The sequence below is a fragment of the Brachypodium distachyon genome, chromosome 1 (genome assembly GCF_000005505.3).
Source record: "Brachypodium distachyon strain Bd21 chromosome 1, Brachypodium_distachyon_v3.0, whole genome shotgun sequence".
Taxonomy (NCBI): Eukaryota; Viridiplantae; Streptophyta; class Magnoliopsida; order Poales; family Poaceae; genus Brachypodium; species Brachypodium distachyon.
The window spans coordinates 61,380,759-61,406,366 of NC_016131.3; the positions used below are offsets into that span (position 1 = coordinate 61,380,759).

A 25,608-nucleotide genomic window follows, 5' to 3' on the forward strand; every position below is an offset into this window, starting at 1 on the left:
AAGGTTAGGACTTAAGACACGTCCTTACAGAGCAGTAATCAATATCTCCATATCTCATCTGATCTAAGGTCAAGACATGTCACAAAACAGAAATCGACTGGTTGCTCTTTTTTACCTGCCGTTTCATCTCACAAGCCATCTCCACTGCCGTACATTCTCCTTTGCTCACTTGCATTCCCCCTCTCTCTTCTCAAGCATGCCGGAAGCTACCCGTTACCTAATGAGGTAGTGGTTGATATTGTTGAACCTGTAAATTCTACCAGGGGAGAACAGAAATCAAACCTGTTTGATTTCCTTTTGTCCGTCCACTGCAAGGCAATCGTCATATTGTGGCACAGTAAGGGCACAACAGTCTGCCAACACAACAATGGCATGCTTCTCCCAGCCAGGTAAGCTGGAAAGGGATATTATGAATGGCACATGGAAGGAAAACAAACTTTGTTTTTATATAATACTAGTAGGTGTGCCCGTGCGTTGCTACGGAACCCAGTGGCTGGAATCAGCTGCAAGGGGGTGCGCAGGTGGTTGGCGAAAGCTGGGAAGGTCGGGACGCTTGGGGATGCGGTCATGCGGCTGCACCGGGTTGCGAGGTCTAGTGAGTAGTTGAAGCGGCGAGTAGAATGGAGCAAGCAGCTCATGACGCCGTCAAGTTCGGCCGTCTCCCACAAGTCCGGCGGCTGGCGGCAATGGAGGTGGTGGGAGAACAGGTGAAGCGGGCGGCGACGTGACGGCTTTGCTCGGAGTGCTGTGACGTCGGTTGGCATCGGTTGTAAGACGGAGGAGGAGATATCGGGCTGGGGGTGGAGGGGGAGGCTCGGGCATGGGCTCACGCGGGCACGGTGGCGTCAGTCATAAGGTGGAGGAGGAGGAATCGTGAATAAGACGGAAAGGAGAGAAAATAACGAGAAGTGACATATTTGTTGTAATTTTAACAAAGTTGACCTACCGCGTCCGTGCCAATCACCACCAACTCCAATTTAATAGATAGTAATAGATATATCACTCGACTCATCGACCTGTGGGTCCTCGTGTCAATGGTACGTGAGTGGCTAGCTTGTCCTAAAATTCCAGTCAGGAGATGTCATCTGCCGACAATTTCCGAAAGCAAGAAGCTGCAAGTTTCGTTCAGCATGGTATTCATCAGCTACAGAAATGCAGACTGACAAAACCGAATAGGGGAAGGTACGCAGCTGTTCTGCTCAGCATCACATGGTATAAAAACATCCAGACCGACAAAACCTTAGATGCAAACAGTGCAAGTATGCTAAGACATGAAGAACTTACTAGAGTATAGTACCTTAGAAATTAAGTAGATGATAGAGAGAACAAGTATTGCGACAAAAGACTAGGCAACGGCTTCCCTATGTTAAGATGTATATTTCTCTTGTATATGCCCGGCCCTATAAGGGTCTCTTTGCTTTTGCTTATTTGCCTCTACATGTATATTTGACTTTTGGCACTTCAATCGATCTAAGTTGCTCATTCGTAACATGGTATCAGAGCCACGTTAGGTCTCGCCTCCACCGTCGCACGCCGCAACTCGTGCTGTCCCGGCCGCCTGCTGCTCTCGCCGCCGGCGAGATCCAGCGCTGCTCCTCCGCCCAGCGCTGCTCGCCTCCCCTATTCCACGCTGCTCCTCTGCCCAGCGTTGCTGCCCCAAATCCGGCCGCCTCCCCCCAAATCCGGCTGCCTCCCCTCTGCTGCTGCCTCGATTCCGACGGGAATCGGCAGAAATCGGCCGCCTCTGCTCCAATCCGGCCGCCCCTGCTCCGATTCGGGCCACCTGCTCTCCAATTTCTGCCGCCAGCCGCCGCCTGGGATCCGGCTCCCCTGCCCGCCTTGTGCTATCCGAAATTCCTGGTCCTGCACTGCTGCTGCTGCTGCTTAAGACCGATCTTGTTCTGGCTCGTCCGTGTGCTGCTGCTAATTAAGGGAGATACAGAGGTGGTATAATGTCTTCTTCGGGCGGCTACGTTGCTGTTCCTCGCTGCCCGGTGACATTTGATGGTACCAACTATGCTGAGTTTGTTGCCTTCATGCGCATTCACATGCGTGGCATTCGACTTTGGGGCGTTCTTTCTGGCGAGGTACCCTGTCCGCCGACACCTGTTGCACCTGTGGCTCCTACTCCGCCGACGTTACCGGTTCTGACTGCTGATGCTTCTGAGGCTGATAAGAGTTCTGTTGATGATGTTGCGAGGCTACTTATGATCGTCAGGTGTCGGACTATTCTGATGCTATTGCCACCTATCGTGATGATCTGGCTGCTTATACTCAGTGGTGTGATGATGACGCTCGTGCTGCGGCGTTCTCACTGCTAGTGTTCTCCCTCAGTTTGCCTCTGAGTTTATGGGTCTTGGTTCTGTTGTGGAGATGTGGACTCATCTTCGCCAGCGGTATCAACCCTCTGGTGATTCTATCTACTTATCAATGGTTCGTCAGGAGCATGCTCTTCAGCAGGGCGACTCCACTGTTGATGAGTTCTACACAGAGAGTTCTGCTATTTGGCGTCAGCTTGACTCCCTCCGCACAGCTATTTGTGGTTCTTGCACGTGCTGCCAGATTATGAGGTCAGACTTGGAGTTTCAGCGCATCCATGAGTTCTTGTCTCGGCTTCGTCCAGAGTTTGAGGCCCGTCGTGCTCAGTTGTTCACTCGGGGCCGTGTACCCCTCTCGGAGGTGCTTTCTGAGATTCGTGCTGAGGAGACTCGCCTTCGTGGTGCTGGTTTGCTTGCTGTCCCTTCTGTACTTGCTGCTCGGGCTCCTGCTATGCCGTCTGCTGCACCAGTGTCTTCTCGTTACAGTACTCCGCCGCTTCTGCCCACTCCTGGTGGTGAGGGCCGTCCTACTTCCGGTGGTGCGGTCCGCTCTCGTCCTCGTCCTTACTGCAACTACTGTCAGAAGCCTGGCCACGTTGAGTCTGATTGTTTCAAGAAACAGCGTGACATGCGCAATAAGGAACGTGCATCTTCTTTTGGGTCACGTGCTCCTCCGTCGATGCCTTCTACTATGTCCTTCACTCAACAGGACATTGTGCAGCTGAAGCGTTTGCTGGCTGCTTCTGGCTCTTCTTCGACGGCCACTGCAGGCTCTGTGACCGGTGCTTCTAGCACTGGGAGCCACCGTCTGCTCAGTCAGGTACATCCCCGTGGGTTCTGGATTCTGGAGCTTCTTTTCATATGTCTTATGATTCTTCTTCTTTGTCCTCTCTCCGTCCTCTTGATTCTCCTATTCATGTTGTTACTGCTGATGGAACCCCTCTTCCCGTTGCTAGTCGAGGCACTCTTTCCAGTTCTTCCTTTTCTGTTCCTGATGTTTCTCATGTTCCACGTCTTACCATGAACCTATTCTCTGCTGCTCAACTCACTGATTCTGGTTGTCGTGTTATTCTTGACACCGATTCCTGTTCTGTCCAGGATCGTCGCAAGAAGGTTCTGGTTGGGGCTGGCCCACGGCACCATGACTCTCAGGGGCTCTGGGAGCTCGACTGGCTTCGTGTTCCCTCCTCTACCACCACACCCACCAGCTCTCATGCTCTTGCTGCTTCCGCTTCCGCTTCCTTCCAGCAGTGGCATCATCGACTCGGTCATCTCTGTGGTTCTCGTCTGTCGTCTTTAGTTCGTCGAGGTCGGGCCTGTCTCAGGAGATGTCTCTCTACCGTGTCAGGGTTGTAGCCTTGGAAAACAGACTCAGTTACCTTATCCTACTAGTGAGTCAGTGTCTCAACGTCCATTTGACTTAGTTCATTCTGATGTATGGGGTCCTGCTCCCTTTGCTTCGAAAGGGGGCCATCGCTACTATGTTATTTTTATTCATGACTTTTCTCGCTATACTTGGCTTTATCTTATGACTTCTCGAAGTGAGGTTCTCTCTATCTATAAGCGCTTTGCTGCTATGGTTCACACTCAATTTTCCACGCCTATTCGTGTGTTTCGTGCAGACTCTGCTGGTGAGTATATCTCCCAGATGCTGAGTGGTTTTCTTATTGAGAAGGGCACTCTTTCCCAGTTCTCTTGTCCTGGTGCTCATGCCCAAAATGGTGTGTCTGAACGCAAACACCGCCGCCTTCTTGAGACGGCTCGTGCGATGATGATCGTTGCCTCTCTTCCGCCTCATTTTTGGGCTAAGGCTGTTTCCACTGCTGCCTATCTCATCAACCTTCAGCCCTCGGCTGCTCTGCAAGGCGGTATTCCTTTGGAGCGTCTTTCTGATCGTTCTCCTGATTACTCAGTGCTTCGGTTGTTTGGTTGTGTTTGCTATGTTCTCCTAGCCCCTCGTGAACGCACCAAACTGATCGCTCAGTCTGTTGAGTGTGTCTTTCTTGGCTACAGTGATGAGCATAAGGGTTATCGGTGCTGGGATCCTGTTGCTCGTTGGAAGCGCATTTCACGGGATGTGTCTTTTGATGAGTCTCGCCCATTCTACCCGCGTCCATCCTCCTCGACCTTCGTTCTGGAGGACATATATTTTCTCACATTTCCTGACACACCTCCCTTCGTGCCTCAAGTCCCTACTCCTTCGCACCTCGATGTTGCTAATCCGACACCATCCTCCTCCACAGTTTCTTCTCCTCCATCATTGCCTGATTCTCCACCTTCATCCCTGATACCTTTCCCATCTTCCCCTTCTCCGGCGATTCCTCCTCTTCCTCCTGTCCTTTCTACTATTCTCGTCGTTCACGTGTTGTGGATGATTCTACTGACGAGCCGTCTACCTCTGAGGTGCCGTCTTCCTCCTCTCAGTCGACTCATGATCTTCGTGCCCGACCTCGCCCCCACCTGACAGATATTCTCCTAACAACTATGGTCTTTCTGCGGTTGTCCTTGAGCCGACTTCTTATCAGGATGCTGTCGTTCACCTCGAGTGGCAGCTTGCGATGGCTGAGGAGATTGCTGTGCTTGAACGCACTGGCACATGGGATCTGGTTTCTCCTCCACCCCATGTTCGTCTCATCATGTGCAAGTGGGTCTATAAGATTAAGACCCGCTCTGATGGTTCTCTTGAGCATTAGAAAGCTCGTCTTGTGGCTCGTGGCTTCCAACAGGAGCAGGGTCGTGATTATGATGAGACTTTCGCCCCCGTGGCTCATATGACCACTGTTCGCACTCTTCTTGCGGTGGCCTCCGTTCGCCACTGGTCTGTGTCTCAACTTGATGTTCACAATGCCTTCCTCAATGGTGAGCTGCGTGAGGAGGTTTATATGCAGCCACCCCCTAGGTACTCTGTCCCTAATGGCATGGTATGCCGTCTTCGGCGCTCTCTTTACGGCCTTAAGCAAGCCCCTCGCGCCTGGTTTAAGCATTTCGCCTCCGTGGTGACTGCTTCTGGTTTCTCGCCCAGCACTCATGATCCTGCTCTGTTTGTCCACACCTCTACTCGTGAGCGACTCTTCTTCTTCTATATGTTGATGACATGATCATCACTGGCGATGACTCTGAGTACATTGCCTTTGTTAAGGCTCGTCTTCGTGAGCAGTTCCTATGTCTGATCTTGGTCCTCTTCGCTATTTTCTTGGGATTGAGGTTTCTTCTACCTCTGATGGCTTCTACATCTCCCAAGAGAAGTATATCCAGGATCTGCTTGCTCGTGCCGCTCTTAGTGATGAGCGCACTGTTGAGACTCCTATGGAGCTCAATGTTCAGCGTCGTGCCTCTGATGGTGACCCCTTATCTGATCCATCACACTACCGCCATCTGGTTGGGAGCCTAATCTACCTTGCTGTCGCTCGTCCAGATATCTCTTATCCTGTCCACATTTTGAGCCAGTTTGTTTCTGCTCCCACTTCAGTCCACTACAGTCATCTTCTTCGTGTACTACGATATCTTCGTGGCACGATCTCTCACCGTCTTTTCTTCCCTTGCTCCAGCTCCATGCCTACTCAGATGCTACTTGGGCTAGTGATCCGTCGGATCGTCGTTCACTCTCTGCTTATTGTGTGTTTCTTGGTGGTTCTCTCATTGCTTGGAAGACGGAGAAACAGACCGCGGTTTCCCGCTCGAGTACAGAGGCTGAGTTGCGAGCCATGGCTTTTTTGACGGCAGAGGTGACTTGGCTACGTTGGTTACTGGAGGATTTTGGTGTTTCTTCTACTACACCGACTCCCCTCTTGTCAGACAGTACAGGTGCTATCAGCATTGTGCGTGATCCGATGAAGCATGAGCTCACCAAGCACATAGGTGTTGATGCCTCTTTTGTGCACACTGCTATGCAAGATCAGGTTCTCGCTCTTCAATATGTGCCCTCCGAGTTACAGTTGGCAGATTTTTTCACGAAGGCCCAGACTAGAGCGCAACATGGTTTCTTTCTATCCAAACTCAGTGTTGTTAACCCACCATGAGTTTGAGGGGGGGTGTTAGAGATGTATATTTCTCTTGTATATGCCCGGCCCATTGTATAAGGGTCTCTTTGCTTATTTGCCTCCACACACGTACATGTATATTTGCCTTTTGGCACTTCAATCAATCTAAGTTGCTCATTCGTAACATGCTAGACCCAATAGCCTGATTCAAGCACGGCATCATTGGTGATGTTTTCAAATATGTCAGGCTCCAGGAACAGCAGCAGGCAGTCACTGATCCACTGGTTGCATGGTTCTTTCCTCACTGTATTCTCTATGAACTTCATTGCTATAGAGGCAGACTTCACAGTGGCAGGCGTCCCAGGAAGGATGAGCGCGAGTTTCAGAAGCAAGTAAACCAGTGGATATGCAGTGTTCTTGCCTGTCTCCACCATCTTCACATAAAGACTATTCAGCGTGTCCATTCCAAGAAATCTGTTGTCCGAGCGCACATCAGTTATGAAGGCTTGAAGTTGCAGCTCGAGTGTGGCTGTGTCGGAATCAGAAAACTCGGATGGATAAAAACGAGCAAACTTGACAAGCTTGTCCTTGTCAAAACCTTGGAAAGAATTGCGTGGATTCAGATATGTTGCGAGGAGAACTAACTCTGAGCTTTCCTTGGTAAAACGCCTCTCGAGCTCCTCGAGTTGCTTGTTGATAACCTTCTGGAAGAAATCAAGATGGTGATGTTCCAGGTATGTCTTCCTTGTAGCTTCAGCACCTTCCGATCTCTTTGGCGGAATTAATTTCTCACACATTGTGACCATATAAATATCATTCTCGTTGCAAACACATGCCGACTTTGTTGAGAAAAGGTGTCCAGCCCTCATCCCTCATAACCTGCAGCTGCTTCGTTGCCTCCTGGAGAAGAGCCACACAGTTTTCAACACCCCATCCTTCCCTGTCCAAGGCCAGTGACAACTCATTCGTCACACTCAGGATATCTTGCATCAAGAGCAAGCCAAAGAAGAAGTCATAGTCCATTCCTTGATTTATCTTCCAGACCATGTGTTTTGCATCGCCTCTTGACACTTGTTCTTCCACAAATTCAAGTGCATCGCACAACGGAATGAAATAGGCAGCAAATTTCATTATCGCCTCATGGTATGAACCCCAGTTTGTTTCACCAGGCTTCCGAAGATCATTGTCCAGATTAACCCCTCTCTCTTTGATTAGGGTGCACAGCTTTTCAGTGAATTGAGGAGACTTGAATTAGGTTGGATAGCACATCGAGAATTTGGAAAAGCTTGTAAAGTTGCAACTGGTTTTGGGAAGCAGTCACAAGAAGTGAATGCAGCGGGAGGACATGAGAATGGGCATAGTGCGCAGATGCATTTTCACCATCAAACATTGATTTTAACTCGCTTAAAAAACTCCTTGAAAGCCTTCAGAATACCCTGCCAGGCCATAGCCCTGTCCACGCACATTTTGCAAGCTCACCCCAGCTTCCGAGAGCATCGAATGCACTGCTTCTTTAAGAGATGGACCAGAGATATCAGGATCCGGCACAATCCCAAGAAGCCTCTCCACAACCTCTCCCTTGCTGTTGACATAGCGTGCGAAAAGAACCATGTAGTATTTCCAAGTGTTAGGCGGGGAACACACATCAACAAATACCCAAAGAAATCCCCCTGGAGCTCCTCGGCAATACCCTTCCTCGCTTCTTTCGCAAACGCGTGCGACATTTCTGTTTCAAAAGTGCTAGACTTAAACATCCGCATCCGACAAGGAGCATTTCGCTGGGCAACAGCAGGTTGCTCCAGCATCTTATTGACCATGAAGCCACCCATGTCCACAAGCATCCTTTCAGTCAGACATCTTCCAGACCCATTGTCCAGGAAAGCCAGCCCTTCTTTGAAGACAAACCTCATGAGATCAATCGCCTTATCAGCATCGTGCTCCTTAGGAGAAGGATCTTCCGGAACCTCCTCCATCTCGACATCACTGTCATCTGTGTCTGAAGTCCCGTCAGATGGGATGCCAAAACGAAAACCTTGGTCAGGAGATGATGGTTCCTCCATACCCTGGTATCATACAGAACTACTATTAGTCAAGCAAATCCTACCAGGACAAAATTTATAAGAACAAGCAGGAGACTTTAATCTACAGCACCTTACTGCGTACGTTATACCAACATTATTAGAACAACAAATCAGAGAACTAGTATCAGAAAAAAAAAAAGATGACATGGGCACCGCAAGTACTTAGAAAATGCATATTGAACGCTAACTTACACGTAACCCTAGAGAATCGTCTCCTACTGTATCCGCTGCTGTCAGAAGTTAAATTCCGCAGGTAATTTCTATTGGCAAAAAATATCGGCCCTCTTGGGCTCAGTCGATCTGCATGAGAAGGGCAGTAGAGGAAGGAAAATACGCAATTCTTTGGTAAGATTTATCGACACAAAACCCTAGAAACAGTCGATGGATTTGGATTTGGATTTGGATTTGGAGCACAGACGAGAAACCACAATCTGGATATGCCGTATGCGCTCAGAGGTGGAGAATCACGGCCACTATGGATGGAATTGAATAATTTGGTGGTGAAGAAATGTTGTTACCTCGGAGATGGGAAGGGGAAGAGGCGGCAAAGGGAGAGAAGCAGGGCAACTTTTGGCGCTCCTCCCTCGCAGTTCGTGGTTTGGACTCTGCATCACGCACCGCACGATCGACTTTAGTAGTACTGGAGTAACAGACCTTTCGGTTCCCTTCTCTTAAAAAAAACAACTTTTGGTTTCCTTTTTCCTGAACAAAAAAAAACTTTTCGACTTCTCTTACTTAAATGTCTTTTGGATCGCACGGTTTCTATAGAAAATCTATAGAATTTGAATCCTAAGAAAATAATAATCTAGATGTACCATTTGGATGATATGAGTGGGTTGTCAAAATCTAGTAGAATGCATTTCTATGGCCTCAAGGAATCTCAACATAATGTGTCCAATTCTATTGGACATTGGTCAGATGAGGTCAGTCGAATAGGGCTTTGGCGGCAGCACCCGAGAACATGAAGGATTTGTGGACCGCGATGCCACAACCATCGCATAGGCGAGCGGCGAATGGTCGGATCCATCCAATTGGAATGGAACTTGATTTCCGGGTATGGATTGGGAGGGTTTTGACGTTAGAGCAACGCGATACTCGAAGCGGCCAGGATGAAGGAAAGCTGATAGATCGAATGGGTCAGCCTCACGTGTCATCCCTCTTGCCTAAGGTCGAGGAGAAAAGGCAAATGACGGTGGGGCTAATCCGCGGTGAAGTTACGACACGCTGTCCTTAAGGGGATAGGAGGATCCTTGGACATATTGCTGATGTGAGGGGAAATAAGGCACAAGATCCCAATTGTGTGGGCTACCAGAAAACGATAGTTAGTATCGGATTGATGATGAGAAGGAAGTAAAGTAGGAAAGGCACACCATTGGTAACGTGCTGATAATTTCTAAGTTGTTCGCTAGTGACAGTGAAGTTTCGATCAAGATCTTGATAGTAAATAACACGGTTTGCTAGAGCACAACAACTTGGCCTAGGTATGGGAATAAATGTTATTCTCTCCGTTTCATAATTCTTGTCGAAATATTACATGTATCTACACACTTTTTAGAAAAAGATGCATCCATTTTTTACCAAATTTGAGACAAAAATTATGGAATGAAGGAAGTAAGTATCTGAAGATTTTTTCCTTGCGGGGAAGCAACAAATAGCTTAGTTAGACCTCTCACGGTGCTCCTACGTGGCGTCTTCTCTTAAACGTCCACCTCTTTTTTTTTTACGATGTGTCACGGAGTAAGTGTTATTCTCCAAGAGCAAGCAAACAAGCATAAAAACAAGAAACTGAGATTAACATGTCCAACTTTTATCAAGAAAACACCTTCTTTCCTACTCCTACTTGTAAAAGGTTTGGACTTACCGTTATCCATTTATGTTTTCCCAACTCTTTTGACCAATGAGATAGTGCAAATCCATGAGTTGAAGACACAAGCCATAATGCTATTCATAACGGGGAGTAACATAAAACATTTCCTCCCTCCGCCCGGGTATGAAAGGCCGATCTCTTAAATCCCGTTAACTTCACAAGGAAATAGATGAAAGCACCGCAAAAACCTCCTTTTCTGATTCTGGCCAGTAGTTGCCGGCTTTTTCTCCTCAATCAGACAAAAATGCAAATGCATATGGAGTGCACGGGCGGCGGGCGGGGGGGGGGGGGGTGTTAAAGACTGATTCGAGCTTCTTCTTTTTTTAGAAAAGTATCTGGAGTTTTTTCCTTGCGGGAAGCAACCAATAGCTTAGTTAGGCCTCTCCCGGTGCTCCTACGTGGCATCTTCTCTTAAACGTCCACCCCTTCTTCTTTTTTACTATGTGTCACGGATTAAGTGTGATTCTCCAAGAGCAAGCAAACAAGCATAAAAACAAGAAAGTGAGATTAACGGGTCCAACTTTATCAAGAAACATCTTCTTTCCTACTCCTACTTGTAAAAGGTTTGGACTTAGCGTTGTCCATTTATGTTTTCCCAACTCTTTTCACCAATGAGATAGTGCAAATCCACGAGTTGAAGACGCAATCCATAAGGCTATTCATCGTGGGAAGTAACATAAACTAGTAACATTTACTCTCGTCCGGGTATGAAAGGCCGATCTCTTAAATCCCGTTAACTAAAGGAAACAGGTGAAAGCACCGCAAAAATCTTCGTCTTAGATTCTGGCCAGTAGTCGTCGGCCTTTTCTCCTCAATCAGACAGAAATGCAAATGCATATGGTGTGCACGGGCAAATTGGTGGAGGGGGTGGGGGGCGCAAAGACTCATTCGAGCTTCTTCTTTTTATTTAGAAAAAACAGTAGGTGAAAGATGTACCGCAAATTTTATGAAAAGAAGGAGAAATATGCAAATACATAGAAAAATTGCACAAAGCTTTCAATCTAGACAACTCTACTATGAGACATCATGGTGATAGGTTCAACTTATATACTCCTAAAAATGATGGCAGTTTATACCGACACATATACACCGGGAAGTTCTAATTACAAATTTACAGATACCCTAAATCTAAAAATTAAAGATTTTTGCGAATAAAACCCTCAAAGTTAAATTTATCGGAGTAGTAGAATATATATTTCTCTTATTGCCTCCGGTCAAATCAGCGCACGTAAACAACACATAACCGATGTTTAATTAGAGTATAGTTCAACCATAACCCTAACAGATGCTACTCTTTCATCAAATTTAACAATTTATGACCACATAGGTCCCCGCGTCGCTCTCTCCCCAGGCGACACGGGCGGTGACTTTCTTCCAACTCCACCGAGCCCCCACCTCCGCTCCCATCTCCTTGCCGCCGTTGGGCAAAGCCCGCGCGGAGCCGGTGGCGGCGACGCTCCTGTCCTTTGGTTGGCGGTGGCTCCCGTCCGAGCTCCACGAGTAGGGGACCTCGCGGCAGTGGCAAGATGGTGGCGTGCTTCGCGTTTTGCGGTGGGCGGTGAGCAGCAGGGGGCGTGGCCCGCAACTGGAGGCGAAGGGCAGGCGGCGGCGGATCTAGCCTCGGCGCCCCGGATCTTGCGGTGCGCAGGCCCGTCGGCGGGACGGCTCGGGGCGCGGGTACGGTGGCCCTGGGGCGCGGGGGAGGCAGGCTGCTGCCGGTTTCGGCCAGATCTGGGCTTGTGCGCCCAGTTCTGTGCGGTGGCGGCTCGGTGTGGTTGGCGGAGTGCCGGATCTGGGGCATGTGGTGCGATTGGTGTCTCCAGATCTGGGGCTGGTGCGGCCACTGCTGGTGACGGCCGGATCTGGGCCAGTGTGCCTGGATCCGCGCATGGTGGTTGCAGGGGCTCTTCTGCGTGGCTCTTGGCTCGAGGGGGACGGAGGCGGCTCGAGGCTGCGGTTTGGCGTGCGCGGCCGGCTGGTGGCCGGCGTGCACGGGCCCGATCTGCGGCTTGTGTTGGTTCTGAGGGAGGCCGCCGTCTGCGATGCTGCGGGCCCGATCTAGGCCTGGCCATGCTGCCCTGTTCCACTGATTGTGTGGCCAGGATGGCGTGGCCTGCTCCGGTGCGTGGGGCGGTTGCGATGCCCTGGCCGATGCCTGGTGGTGGTTTGGCACGTGGCGCTCGGCGAGCTTTGGCGGCGCTCGCTGTGGTGCGGTGGCCTCTGGTCAGCCTCAGATATTGGACTCTATTCGCTCCTGTCCGCGGTGAGTTTGGTGGTTGCGGGTGAAAACCCAGCATCGACGGCGTCCTCGGACATCTCTTCCTTCTTGAAGGCGTCGTTTTGCAGCTCCGCCACATCCCACCCTTCGCAAACGAGGTGACTCCGAGCGAAAGCTCTGATCCGGTTTCCGGGTCGGGTAACGACGACGTCCTCGGACGCCGCGTCTTCCTTAGAGGCGTTGCCTTTGGAGACCTCGTTTGGCGGCGGAGTTTTCTTGATGTGGTCCTGGCCAGGGAGGGCGACTTCCCGTCGGGGCAACCTCTTCTGGCTCCGGTCGTCGAAAAAGCCCAGCTCTGCCTACCTTCTTCTGGCACAAGGAGCCATTCCCTGTTCGGGTATTCATCTTTGCGGTAGCGGCTTGTTTATTCGGTTCTCGTGTTTTCTCTTTGTCAGGGTTTTTCGCATGGCTTTTTTTGAATAAGCCGTGCATTGTATCGGTTTTCGGACCCGCTTTTCCTCATAAACTGTGCCAACTCTATTTTTCTCCTAATCGAATCTCAGATCGACCGCTGCGTCCTTAAAAAAGATTAACAATTTATACTCCCTCTATTTCACAAAGAATGGCGTCCACGTTTTTCGAGGTCGAACTTTGACCAATGATTAGACCAATTGTATGTAGATTATATGTTACAAATTTTATATCGTTGGAAAGGTTTTTAAAATACGAATCCAATAATATAATTTTTGTAACACATAAGTCTCAAATTATTAGTCTAATTATCGGTCAAAGCAAAATCTTGAAATGCGTACATGTCATTTTTTTATGAAATGTAGAGAGTATTATACAGTGCATACATAGACATCATAGGCCGTAAAATAAGGATCAGTACTACTCCTAGTATCGTTGAGAAGCAGGTTTTTTTTAGCGAAAGTTGAGAACCAGGTGAGCCGTCAGCAAGCTTGATTGCCATTCATGTCACCGATGGCTTTTCGGCCTTTGGAGCCTGCAGTACCAGGACAGGAGGGAGGAGGGTACACACCGCAAGCCCGAGAAAGAAGGCCCAAAGAACGAGGAGTCAATCGCCTCGGTCAAACCGCAGAAGCCTACTGCTCGTACTACTCCTACATGTCAGCGTGTGCAGCCGGTCAAAGCGCAGACAAAGCTAGCGCCTTCCCAGTCCAATCAGGGCCCGTTGCGCTCCCACTCCCAGTCCATCGGGGCCCGCGCTGCCCCGGCCACCGAGCCGAAGCGCGCCCGCCTCGTCTATCTCGTGTCGTCGAGGCGCGCGTGCTCTAGGCTCGCTCCGCCGCTGCTGCTGGGCTCCACCATTACGCTTTACTACTTGCAAGATTAGCTTTATTCCGATTACAACGAAGCAATCATGCCCCGCACGTGGCCCATCAGCACAGTTCGTACCGGTTCCAATCCCCGGCACACCTCTTGCCAGTTTTTTTCGCGTGAGCCCTCCAGGTTTTCGCTATTCTAATCGGTTTTGGGTTACTCCCTGTTTAGCCGTTTTGGGCAACTGATTTTTCCATCAGAAGGCACCTTCAATAGTTTACAGGGTGTGGCGAGCGACTGATTGTTAAGCAAAATGTTTAATTCTAAGTTGACGATCAGACCCGTTGGATTACTATTTAGATGTCATTTTATTTTTATTTTTTTAATTGTCTGTTTCGAATCTTAATACACAAACCATATCCAATGGCAGAGAAATCGACATATCTCTAACTAAAAAGTGTGAGGCTTAGATATAGCAAAATCATAATTTTTTATGTCAGGTTGCAAAAAAAGTCTTTATCAACTACGGAAAATGCATTATATAAGTTGCTAATGCGTAGCGAGAGAATATAAATTTTTTGCTTTCTCATTTCACCTTGGGGTTTGCGTATGGGTTGTTGACTAAGGTCGATCACTATGTTGGTCTCTCTATATAGTTGTCTCATCAGGGCCACATCACGTATGAAATATTTTTATTTTTATACATTTCAGGTTGTTCTAAATCAACCTTTGTTAGTCCGAGTTGTAGGAAAAAAATGTAACATCGAAAACATACAATTTGAAAATTTATATGTTGGTAGTCTTAGTGGTAGTAATTTGATGTACATTGGTTTGTGTTCTTTGTTCAACGACATAGCTTATATGTCGGCTAGGTAACGAGTGAGAGAAATAGGAGGAAGCAAATGCCCAGCCGACAGAGATGGACAAGGGGAGGAAACCCTTAATCTGCATATAACCTTGTTTTTGCTCGTCATCTATAATATCTTAAAGTTGATCCCCACTAAAATGCATTTAATAGATGCAAAGTGTCCACATCCACATCCTCATCCTCATCCACATCACCACCCACGTCATGTTTTGTAGGCCACAAGTAATTCATTTTGGTAGGCCTTGCGGCTCAACTTTTTTTTTATCTCCCAGGACTTTTTACTTTCATAGTATGAAAATATTTCACCAAATATAATAGCTATAAAGTTGATCATTACTAAAATGCATTTTGTTTGCAACCTCCAAATTAATGCAAAGTGTCCACATCAGCATCAAAGTCATGTGTTGCAGTTCACAAGCAACTTCTTTTGGTGGCTCCTTGCAATTCAATGTTTTATCTCCCAAGACTTTTCACTGAGCGTGTATGTAAACATTTCACCAAGTATACATATTTCCATGATATGTACTTCCTCCGATTCATAAAAAGTGTCGTTCATTTTGTACTAAGTTAGTACAAATTTTGTACTAAATGGGCGACACTTTTTATGGATCGGAGGGAATATGTAGTTCTTTCTAAGAATTGCGAATATGCAAGTTCCCAAAACTTTTCTTTTCCTGTTTCCCTAAAGTTGTTAATCTTCACGTATATCAAAATTGGTCCTACTTTATTGTTTGGATGATGTCATTTGGCCCTTTATTATTCATATCTTTTTGTATTCGATTGCATCTTATCATTTGTTCCTAGTAGCATCATGCCCACCCAGATGTGCAAACAAAATTTTCGTGGAAAATAACCATGTCCTTTTTTTACGTGCCATATCACCGAAACATACTACCGATAAGCATTTTATAACTCCCTAAATGTAACGTGGAAAATAACATAAGTAGTACTCGTGTACAGACTATAAAGTCTACGGTGATTACAGATGTGGACAGGAAAGCGTGGTTTATATAGTAATAATAAATGAACAGAGGGTTGAAAGCATAAAATCGCTATCCATTCATCGGCTTCGTTGTCGTCTCGCGTGTCCAGGCCGGAATAGGGGAAGACAACTACGCAAGGTACCCAACCAATTTACCATCAATTAAAAAGGAAGACGGGGAGAGGAGAAAAGGTGGGAGAAATCAGAAGCGATCAGAGAGGAGGGAGGGAGCAAAGGCCAGCGAGCGAGAGAAGAGAGAGAGAGGGACGGGAGGGAGGGAGCAGTTGCCTGCTTTGCTTCGCGCATCCAATCCCCAAATCTCCTGCCCCCTCTTCGCCGAGATTCGTCCTTCTTCTCTCACTCTCTCCGATGGACCAGCTCGTGAATTTCATCATCCGCCCGCCAAGGTGAGCTCCTTTGTTGGCTTCCGACCCCCCCGTCCCGTTGCCCTGATTCTGTTGGTGCTGGTTTGGATCTGGGCCGCGTGGGCTCGAGGTTCCTAGGTTCTGTTCGCTGGATTCGCGTGGCCGATTTGCTTGCTTCACCCGGTCGCGTAATTCTGGAAGATTCGTTGTTGGTTTCTGGATTACGCCAGTTATACAGATGGGATTTGCAGTTCGGTTCGTGAAAGTCAGCTTACAATTGTGGGTCGGGAAGTTTATCTGAATGCTTGGGTTTCTAATCGAGTTCAGCTTACAATTGGTTATCTGAGCTCCTGTCCTAAAGAAAACGGTTAGCTGAGCTCGGCGGTTTCTGTTTCTTCTGATTGAAGACCAGTCTTATGAAGTAATGGTCTGCTTATCGTTTTTTGGCTGGTTTCCTAAATCCAGTCACAAACTTAATCTGTACTTACCATAACGAGTGAACGAAAGAAGAAGGTGCGAGGCTGACATTCTCGCCATTGAACTGGTTGGCACGATGCTTGTTTCCATGTCAAATCTTAAGTTACAAACGAACCTTCCCGACTCAAAATGTTGTGAGGCTGCGTGCACGAAATTATGACTGGCATTTGTTCAATCTCACCATTTTTACTTTCTTAAGTAGTGATTCTGTTCCACCTCAGCAAGCTACTCTATTCCCTCAAATTGTACGTTAAAAGAAGAGATCTCATAAAAGAATGTGAAATTCCGGGAGTTCCCGTTACCAAGAGCAGACAAGTAACTATTTGTTAGATGAACATAAGCTGCTATGCTCCCTGGGTAACTCTTGAACTCTATGGCCGTGACTCTGTTAACCTATTTGATATTTTATTGCATTGCAGAGCTGACTACAGTCCAGACGATGATCTACTGGAGCAGGAGTTTATGCTGAAGGGAAGATGGTTCCAGAGGAAGGACTTGGAGGTTAATTTTTTTTTCTGTGATACAATGATGATAACAGATTAAGAGCAATCTGAAAACCTCATCTATTTCCAATTCCTTTGTGCTGCTATATACTTCTTTTTTGGGATACACGTTAAACAAAAAGAAATAGCAATACTAGTTACAACTTACCATTGTCATGGAAACTTAACATCAACCTGTTGGCCACGGCCTCTGCATCAAAATTTGGAAAGTTTGCCTCTATTTTCAATGGCATGAAACCTAATGATAGCATAGACATCATTTTATACAGTATCAGATTTGAAATCATTTTAAAAGGAAAGCAGGATCAATTCTTAATAAGGCAAATTGGATGCAGTGGATAAACAGCCAAAATCTGCTAAGCGAACACCAGATCTGGTCCTCTAGATATGGACAATTGGACGCCCATGGTAATCTGTACATACAAGTTTATGGAATCTAGAAGAGCTATGGATTCATACAGTATAATTTATAGAACATATCAGATAAACATATAGATAACCATCTGATCTTCTTGCTGATACGCCAATAAGAACCACCTTAGCTACTGACCTACTCTTTTAGTTGATTATTTCACGTCCTTTGATAATGAAATTCTGTGTAATCAGTAAATTGGCTATCACTTGTCTCTAATTGGGCTATGCATTCAGATTCTGTGAACGGCTATTTCCTACTTTTAATTTTAAGATGACAGATTTGAAACGTGCATATTTAATGCTAGGCATATAATATGATGAATAAGAATTGTATATGAGAATAACAGTATCTATTCACTTTGTGAGTTATGTCTCATCACATCCTTCCCACCTTTTTGTAATTTTGTATTGCCATCTTGGCTCTTGCAGTAATTTTTTTTTCATGATCAACCGTAATAATAGTTACGCTGAAATTGATTTGCAAACTTTTTCGCCGTTTTATTGGATGATAGCATGTACTAGTATATTACACATAATGAACAAGGCCTTCAAGCTTGGCAGGTTAACATGGGTTTCTTTTTTGGTTCACTGTGGTCTACATAACTTAATATGTGCACTCTCTTTTTCCAGGTCATAAATGGCCAGGGCAAGAAATTGCAGTGCAGCCACTACATGCCTGTTGTGATGCCTGAAGGAAAACCACTTCCTTGTGTTATATACTGTCATGGAAACAGGTAGGGGTATATGTACACATAATCTGTTTTTGCTTAATATAGGTTGGTTTTTCAGTTTTGGCGAAATGCCTTTCCAAATCAAGTTAATAAAGTACACCTCTAGTCCTTGCATATACTCCCTCCGTCCCATATTAAGTGACTCAAATTTGTCTAAATATGGACGTATCTATATACTAAAATATGTCTAGATACATGTAATAGAAAGTCACTTAATATGGGACGGAGGGAGTACTTGCTAAGATATTCTGTACTGTTGTTTTTTGGTAGGACTAATTGATGTGCGTTATTTATTTTCCAGTGGATGCAGAGCTGATGCTAGTGAAGCTGCTATTATTCTTCTACCAACAAATATTACAGTCTTTACACTGGACTTTTCAGGGTCTGGAATCTCCGAAGGAGAGCATGTCACTTTAGGCTGGAATGAAGTGAGTTTGTCTTTGCGAAAGAAGATAAAAATGGAACATGTTGTTTTTGGAACCTTTTGTTTGCGTGTATAGGTCTTGCATTTAAAATTAGTTAAAATACTAATGGTAAATTGGGAAATAAATAACACAGAATAAATGGGTATGTATTTACCAGAAATAGATAATTCAGAGAAGGATCATAATCCCTCCTTTTCAGTTTATAAGGCACATGCGTATGCCTAGATCATCAATTTTGACCAACGAAATATGAGTTATATTGTACACAAAATATACCACTGAATTCATATTCGAAAGAAGTTTCTAATGGTATACTTTTTGTGGCATATAACTCATATTTCACTTTTCAAATTGATGATCTAGGAACACGTGTGTGCCTTAGAAACTAAAAAGGAATGAGTAACTGGCAAATGAATGGTTAGTGAAATCTGAAACTTCTTGTAGAAGATTAATCAAAGCTAAACCTTTTTTCTGAGGCAAAGCTAAACCTCTTCCAGCGAGATAATTTGTTTCCACATTTGACTGATTGGAAAATGCTCCTTTCTGCCCATTATTCCTCCGCTGTCCTTTCATCCGTCACATTTGGCTGATTGGAAATGCTCCTTTCTGCCCATTATTCCTCTGCTGTCCTTTCATCTGTTTCTTCTGCTCTGGGCCATCAACGCCTTAGTTTCCTACTAGGTGCCCAACTAAATTATTTATTGCTTTTGAAGAGCTCATGGCTGATGACATCTCTCTCCTTTTTACAGAGAGAAGATCTGAAAGCTGTTGTTAACTATTTGCGTACAGATGGGAACATATCTTGCATTGGCTTGTGGGGCCGCTCAATGGGTGCAGTCACAAGGTATGTTTTTATGTTGATGGATCTTCATTTTCACTATAGTGATTGCAAATAAGTAAATTACAATATTATGCTCATGCACGCTGTGTCCATGTGCCTAAGCACTCTAATTTGGTCCTCATTTAGATGTTTGTACTCTTATCTTTTTTCAGTCTAATGTATGGGGCGGAGGATCCTTCAATTGCTGGAATGGTTCTCGATAGTCCATTCTCTAACCTGGTTGACTTGATGATGGAACTAGTTGATACCTACAAATATCCCTTACCTAAATTCACGGTAAGCATGATTTCATGGTGACTTGTCAGTTATCACTTGTTATGCAAGCATCCTTGGATGCTTACGGGATAACTACCGTCTACTGCCATGCGGATAGCCGGACGGCACAACATAGGTGATTGAGTAGAACATAGTTTAGGGATGACAAATGGGAGAGGAGAGATTGATAAAAACTACTCCGTCTGTTCCATAATTCTTGTCGAAATATTACATGTACCTAGACGGTTTTTAGGAATAGATACATACACTTTTGGGCAAATTTGAGACAAGAATTATGGAACGGAGGGAGTATTCTTTATTTGATTGGTACATGCAGGCGTTCCATATATATGGGGAAATTTTTGACCCTCAAAAGAGGATCTTATCTCTAACTCTATCTCTAATTTCTTATTTAAATAATATGCTTTATTTATTTGACTACTGCCTAATATAGCCACACACATAACATGTTACTAATAACGTGGATATGCAGTTGTTAGCCCAGGGACTAGTGTAGTTGATACAAGCTTGCGCTTTCGCATGGTGCTATTGCGATTTGTTTGCTACTTCATACACAACAACCCACCCTACCACCTCTATGAGAGAGCATAACTACTGAAAGATTCAACTGGAATCTGGAGCCATGCACTGCCTTTGTACTAATCTAAGAGGCTATTTTTCCTGCCTTGTACTCCCTCCTTTTTTTTATATAAGGCGCATAAAATTTCCTCCTGAGTTCCAAAATGTAAGGCGCACTGCATGCACCAGTCCAGCATGGAGAAAATTGCAGCCCAGCAGTGCATGCACCGAGGAAAAATCAACATTTTCTTTTGGTGGTTGCACCATGCAAGGAAGTAATTAAGGGGCAGTTTCTTTCATGAGAGTTGGGAATTGACCAGGCTGCATGCACGGGCGCAGGTAGTTGCGTGCGCTCAGCATAAAACACTTGCTTACTCGTTATGCCGTTCATCTAGTCGGCGTGTTGATATTCGTGCAAAAAAATATACGCCTTGCATTATAAAACGGAGGGAGTACCAACTACTGTTAGTTCCCATGATGTGTGATGACTGACTACATTTAGTTCAGATGCATGACTTCCTGTGCACCAGTGACTGCCAAATAAGAGTCTGTGGCCACTGGTTTTTGTCATTACAGTTGCACATGAGTTGATGGCTTGACGCGTGTTCTGTTAGATTCTTTTGTTCTATATTTGCTCATATACTTAGCTTTGAGATGCATACTTACACATGGGAAGTTCCATGTTACTTATTATGTAGCTTATGTTTGTCCTTTAGGTCAAACTTGCAATACAGCACATGCGGAAGATTGTCAAGAGAAAAGCCAGCTTTGACATCATGGATCTTGATACCATTCAGGTTTGTTGCCACTCTAACCTCATGTTATTCGAAATATTGATATTTTTTAGGATTATGGGCCAGATCTAGTAAAATTTACGCAGTTTTACGAAGCATTTTACCCATGATGGATAGTTTTTTACTTGCCTTTCTAAAAGCTCAACTTCTTAAAAACGATTTACCTGCCACTAAATTTTCCTACATCATATCATCATTTATTATGACTATATTTACGACCTGACCCCCTTTTTCTATTTGGTTCATTGCAATGCACTACCATATTTCTTTGCTTGAACTCACTGGATATTGAGTTCTATGTTTGTTTGTTGTTTGTTCTTCCGGGGAGGAAGCTCGGTAAACACTTTCTCGAAGCAATGCATATGATGTTAGTTAACATTAGGTGCTTGGAGATTTCACAAACCATTTTTTGTGTGTTTTCCTATAAATATAGTGCAGCTGAGAATGCTAGGTAGGATTTCATACACGAGTTCGGTCTCCATTGCACCCTTAGTAAAACAAGAGCAAAAACCTGGATAAGGATTAAGAAGCTGGGAAATCATGCGGGCCTTTTCACTTTAGGGTGTAGATGCATTTTCTCACTCCAACTGCCAACTGCACCATGCAAGCTTATTGAATTACGCTGCAACTCTTTTGAAAACTTATACTCCCTCCGTCCAACAAAGGATGTCTCAACTTTGACTAAATTTGAATGCATCTATACGCTAAGTAATGTCTAGATGCATCCAAATTTTGACAAACTTGAGACATCTTTTGTTGGACGGAGGTAGTATGTGATTCTGTTTTTACAGCATGATAGTACATATTTAGTATCTAAAATATAGCCTTGCAGGTAGCAAAGCGATGTTTTGTTCCTGCTTTGTTTGGACACGCGACGGAGGACGATTTTATACTGCCCCATCATTCAGACAAAATCTATGAATCATATGTTGTAAGTTTCTACCTTTACATTCAATATGGGTCATAATTGACTTAATTTTTCTGTCAAGATAGTAATATATGGTTGATCCAAATATATCTGCAGGGAGACAAAAACATTATAAAATTTGATGGTGACCACAATTCACCCCGTCCACAATTTTACTTTGACTCTATCACTATATTTTTCCATAATGTGCTAAATCCTCCTGATGTCCCTGGCGATCATTATTTCCTGACACCACATGGCAGCCTTGGTCAGGTAGTACAGATTGATATTCCTTCACAGTTGATTGAAATGTTTTGACTTTACTTAATGTTAGGTTCTGCTAGCAGGGTCATTGGGATACAGAACATGATATAGAGTATAGGCTTGCTCAGTCACCAACAGGTATGATTTGCAAACCTTGATCTGCACTTATGTTTGGTACACCAATCACGCTAAGTAACTTCTGCGTGATTCGTCCTTGGACAGCCCCTGCAACTACCACAGAAGATGCCATTGCGCAGTTGCGTTCTAGAAGGCTCATGAGTAGAATGGAGGTAGAATAATATTGAAGTGGATATCCAAATATCATCAAACAGTTTACAGTGTTTTTTTTAGGAAAAACAGTTTACAGTGTTTGACCCAGAAGTGTTACCTCTTTTGTGGAATAGCAAACTCAGTCCCATTTTTTAAAATTGTTTACAGGTCCCATCTGGTGCCACAACAGAAAACAGGGGTGACAGAATTGAGGTGTCATTTTATGCTATTTCCACCATTTAGGATCAGAATTTATTTTTTCTTCCATAAAACTGAATTTTTCTACCCGATCATGCACTGCTCGACTAACTTTGCTATTTCAAAGTTACAAGCACATGACCTGTGACCACCAGTAACCATCATACTAGCTCAGACTGGTATTCCAAAAACTATCTAAGGCATAGAGCTGCCATGTGGTCTAAGGCATAGAGTGACTTCAAAATAATCACAGTTGAGTATTCGGGATTGTTACATAAAAAATATACGGAGTAGGTTTTATGCGGAGGACATGAGAGGCAGATTATGGTGTCGGCACCACAAAACAGAGAAGGGTTGAGGAGGTGGATGGAAGTGCCAGCAAGTGCAAGGGCAGGGGTGGCTGTGTGGGAGAGGATACGGGTCGGTGGGGTTTAGGCTCATTCTCCGGTTGCTAACTTATTTTATAATTAGACGCAGAAAAGGCCAGGAAAAAGGGGGCTAACCAAAAGGATAGAATAGGCAAAAGCTTGTTGGAAAAGCTGGATTATCATAATGCACTGCAATGCCAAACATAACCTTAGTGTATTGCTGTGTGATTTAATAGGAGCTGGTCTCTCCCCTTCATAATCCTTTCATCATGATAGAAGTGGCATTGCAATGCCAAACACATTCTGATTCCTGTTTGAACAGGTAACGGATAGTGATGTTGGTCCCTCCTCAGCTAGTGCATCTACTGCGACTCCTCCCAATGGCCGCAACGGAAGGATGCTCACTCCAACCTCTGATGATGGCGAGTATGTGGAATACTCGTTTGATAGCTTATCAGACATGCCTTACACTGAGGAAGACGAAGATAGAGTAAGATATGCCTTGACATTCTTCCAAGTTCTCATTATGACTTCATATTGACACTTGTTGTTTCTTAAGACCTTTATAGAGTTTGACACGCAAAACCATTTCAAACTGTGTAACAGAGGTTAAAAAAGGTATGATCTAGAGGTAGATGTCTCGATCTCGGGTTGAGGGCAAGTTTGTCAGATTGGAAAACAATGGTTGTTATGGCTGAATATCTTGAGCTGATAGGATTGATGGCTTATAAAAATTAGTTTATTGTGGCATTACCATTTTTTTCTGTAGCTGAACTGAACATAACGTGTTCGCCAACTAATATTTGATTAAAGCTTATGACAATATACCTCTTACAAGTAAGGATTTTATTAGTGCAAATTGACATTCAGACTTTAAACAGGGATGCCAACTCCTGTAGGCATGAGCAAGCAGGCTGTGATAATGCTTGATTTTGTGTTCTGTTTCTGCAGTAGGGCCTGCCATATAGTGAGCATGTAGCTATGCAAACTAATGTTCTAAGAACTAGCTGGGTGACTTGCGTGTTTGTGTGGCTAGACTCAATATAGATTTTTGTTGCAGTAAAGTTTGATTCTATCTCCATTAAACTTTTTATTGGTTTCCTTCCTAAGGTGTCACGGTTATATATACGTGTACTTCTATCCGAATATCTTGTTCTTTTAATCTTCAGATCTGGGCAGTTATAATCTGGACGCAAATTGATTAATGGTGGAGATTATGTAGCCTATGTGGACGAATGTGGTGGCCTTTTGTCCTTCTGTTTTAATTATATAATAGATTATTAGGGTGTTCGCTGCTCTGTGTTGAATGTTCATGTACTTTCTGGCCTTTATGTTTTGATGATGTTTCTAAGGTCAGTGGTGAATCTTTCTGTTGTACTGAACTGCAGATGCTAATGCAAGCAATTCTTGAGTCTCTGAAGGATATGGATAAGTCAAATACAAAAAACACACAAGCGGTTGCACCTAATGCTGGGTGCGAAGAAAATAACGTAGCAAAAGATTGCAATCAAGCAACTGATGCATCAGCATTGGAGACAGATGCACCCTCCATCTCTATGCGTGTGAGCGATGTTCCTGGTAAGGATGTAGCACCCTGCAACGGTGTTACAAAGGCAGCTGAAGCGCAAAGTGCAGATGGCTGCACTGCAAGTGATGCGGTTTCTGTAACTGGTTCTGGCACATCAGAGTCCAACGGCTCAACAAAGGCTATCAATGGAAAATCTGGCTCGGGAGATTCCCAAAAATCGATGCAGAACTCAAATGGAGAGGATGGCACAAGAGCAACCCTTGTTGTACAGAAGAGCCGGACAAGCAGCCTGATGGATGGATTAACTAAATGGGGTTCCTTCTTCAAGAATAATGACTGAGAGAAGCAATATATTTACAGTGGCACGATGTTGACAATACATGTTACTGTGTTAATATAGGCTTGATTGGTTTTACCTGTAAAATGAAAAGGGAAAGGATATACTGTACAAGTTGATTTAGTGTGTTTGTGTATATAAAACTAGGAAAGGTAGCGATCCCATTGACTGTGTACCATATCTACGACACTACTTGGCTTCTTTTGGCTGGCTCGTGTTTCTTGGAAATATGTTGATGCATTGTAGGGAAAGCCTTTTATTTCTTGCATTATGTTGAAGACTCTGAAGGAGTTCATCTTTTCATCGAATAATTATACATCCATTGCGGTGAAACTATGAATCACATCCCTGGTCTTTATTTGAGGTTTTGACAGCGTTGGTACATGACTGGTAAATCTTGCTGCTAAAGCTGCGTCAAAAGACAGCAAGAGAGGATCTGCATTTGCACTCGAAAGATTTCAGGGAATTCTATTTTGTTTCAGCTCTTTCGGGATAGAACAGATAGTTCTGCAAGAAGAAATACCTCCATTTTAAATACTTCCTCCGTCTCATATTAAGTGATTCAAATTTTTTCCAAATATGAATGCATCTATATCTAAAAAGCGTTTAGATACATGTAATATTTCGGCACTTGATATGGGACGGAGGGAGTATATAAGATGTTCTAGTGTTGTCCTGAGTCAAACTTATTCAAGTTTGATTAAGTATACTGTGAAGATAGATATCATAACGGATTTGAACAAACTAATTTAAA

At 44.7% G+C, this 25,608-nt stretch overlaps 4 protein-coding genes across 4 annotated transcripts; 2 read left to right on the plus strand and 2 right to left on the minus strand.

The window, feature by feature from the left end:
• The first annotated feature begins 2,323 nt into the window (after positions 1–2,323).
• On the plus strand, positions 2,324–6,482 carry LOC104581774. Its single transcript, XM_010230296.3, has 2 exons — positions 2,324–3,138; positions 3,417–6,482. Exons 1-2 carry the CDS (start codon positions 2,350–2,352, stop codon positions 3,672–3,674), a joined length of 1,047 nt encoding a protein of 348 aa, XP_010228598.1. The 5' UTR covers positions 2,324–2,349; the 3' UTR covers positions 3,675–6,482.
• Positions 5,150–9,241, minus strand: LOC106865923. The gene is made up of 3 exons (XM_014897859.2): positions 9,195–9,241; positions 8,898–9,081; positions 5,150–8,361 (listed from the first exon to the last, which is right to left on the minus strand). The coding sequence occupies exons 2-3, from the start codon at positions 8,988–8,990 to the stop codon at positions 7,774–7,776; spliced, it is 681 nt and encodes a 226-aa protein (XP_014753345.2). The 5' UTR covers positions 8,991–9,081; positions 9,195–9,241; the 3' UTR covers positions 5,150–7,773.
• LOC106865701 lies at positions 6,487–7,095 on the minus strand. Its single transcript, XM_014896324.1, has one exon. It carries the CDS (start codon positions 7,093–7,095, stop codon positions 6,487–6,489), a length of 609 nt encoding a protein of 202 aa, XP_014751810.1.
• A 6,512-nt stretch (positions 9,242–15,753) lies between the features above and the next one.
• LOC100838212 lies at positions 15,754–25,165 on the plus strand. Its single transcript, XM_003557786.4, has 14 exons — positions 15,754–16,005; positions 16,860–16,941; positions 17,988–18,091; positions 18,390–18,516; positions 19,263–19,357; positions 19,507–19,630; positions 20,905–20,985; positions 21,815–21,913; positions 22,007–22,162; positions 22,237–22,291; positions 22,376–22,443; positions 22,592–22,636; positions 23,312–23,479; positions 24,378–25,165. Exons 1-14 carry the CDS (start codon positions 15,968–15,970, stop codon positions 24,855–24,857), a joined length of 1,722 nt encoding a protein of 573 aa, XP_003557834.1. The 5' UTR covers positions 15,754–15,967; the 3' UTR covers positions 24,858–25,165.
• The last annotated feature ends 443 nt before the right edge of the window (positions 25,166–25,608 follow it).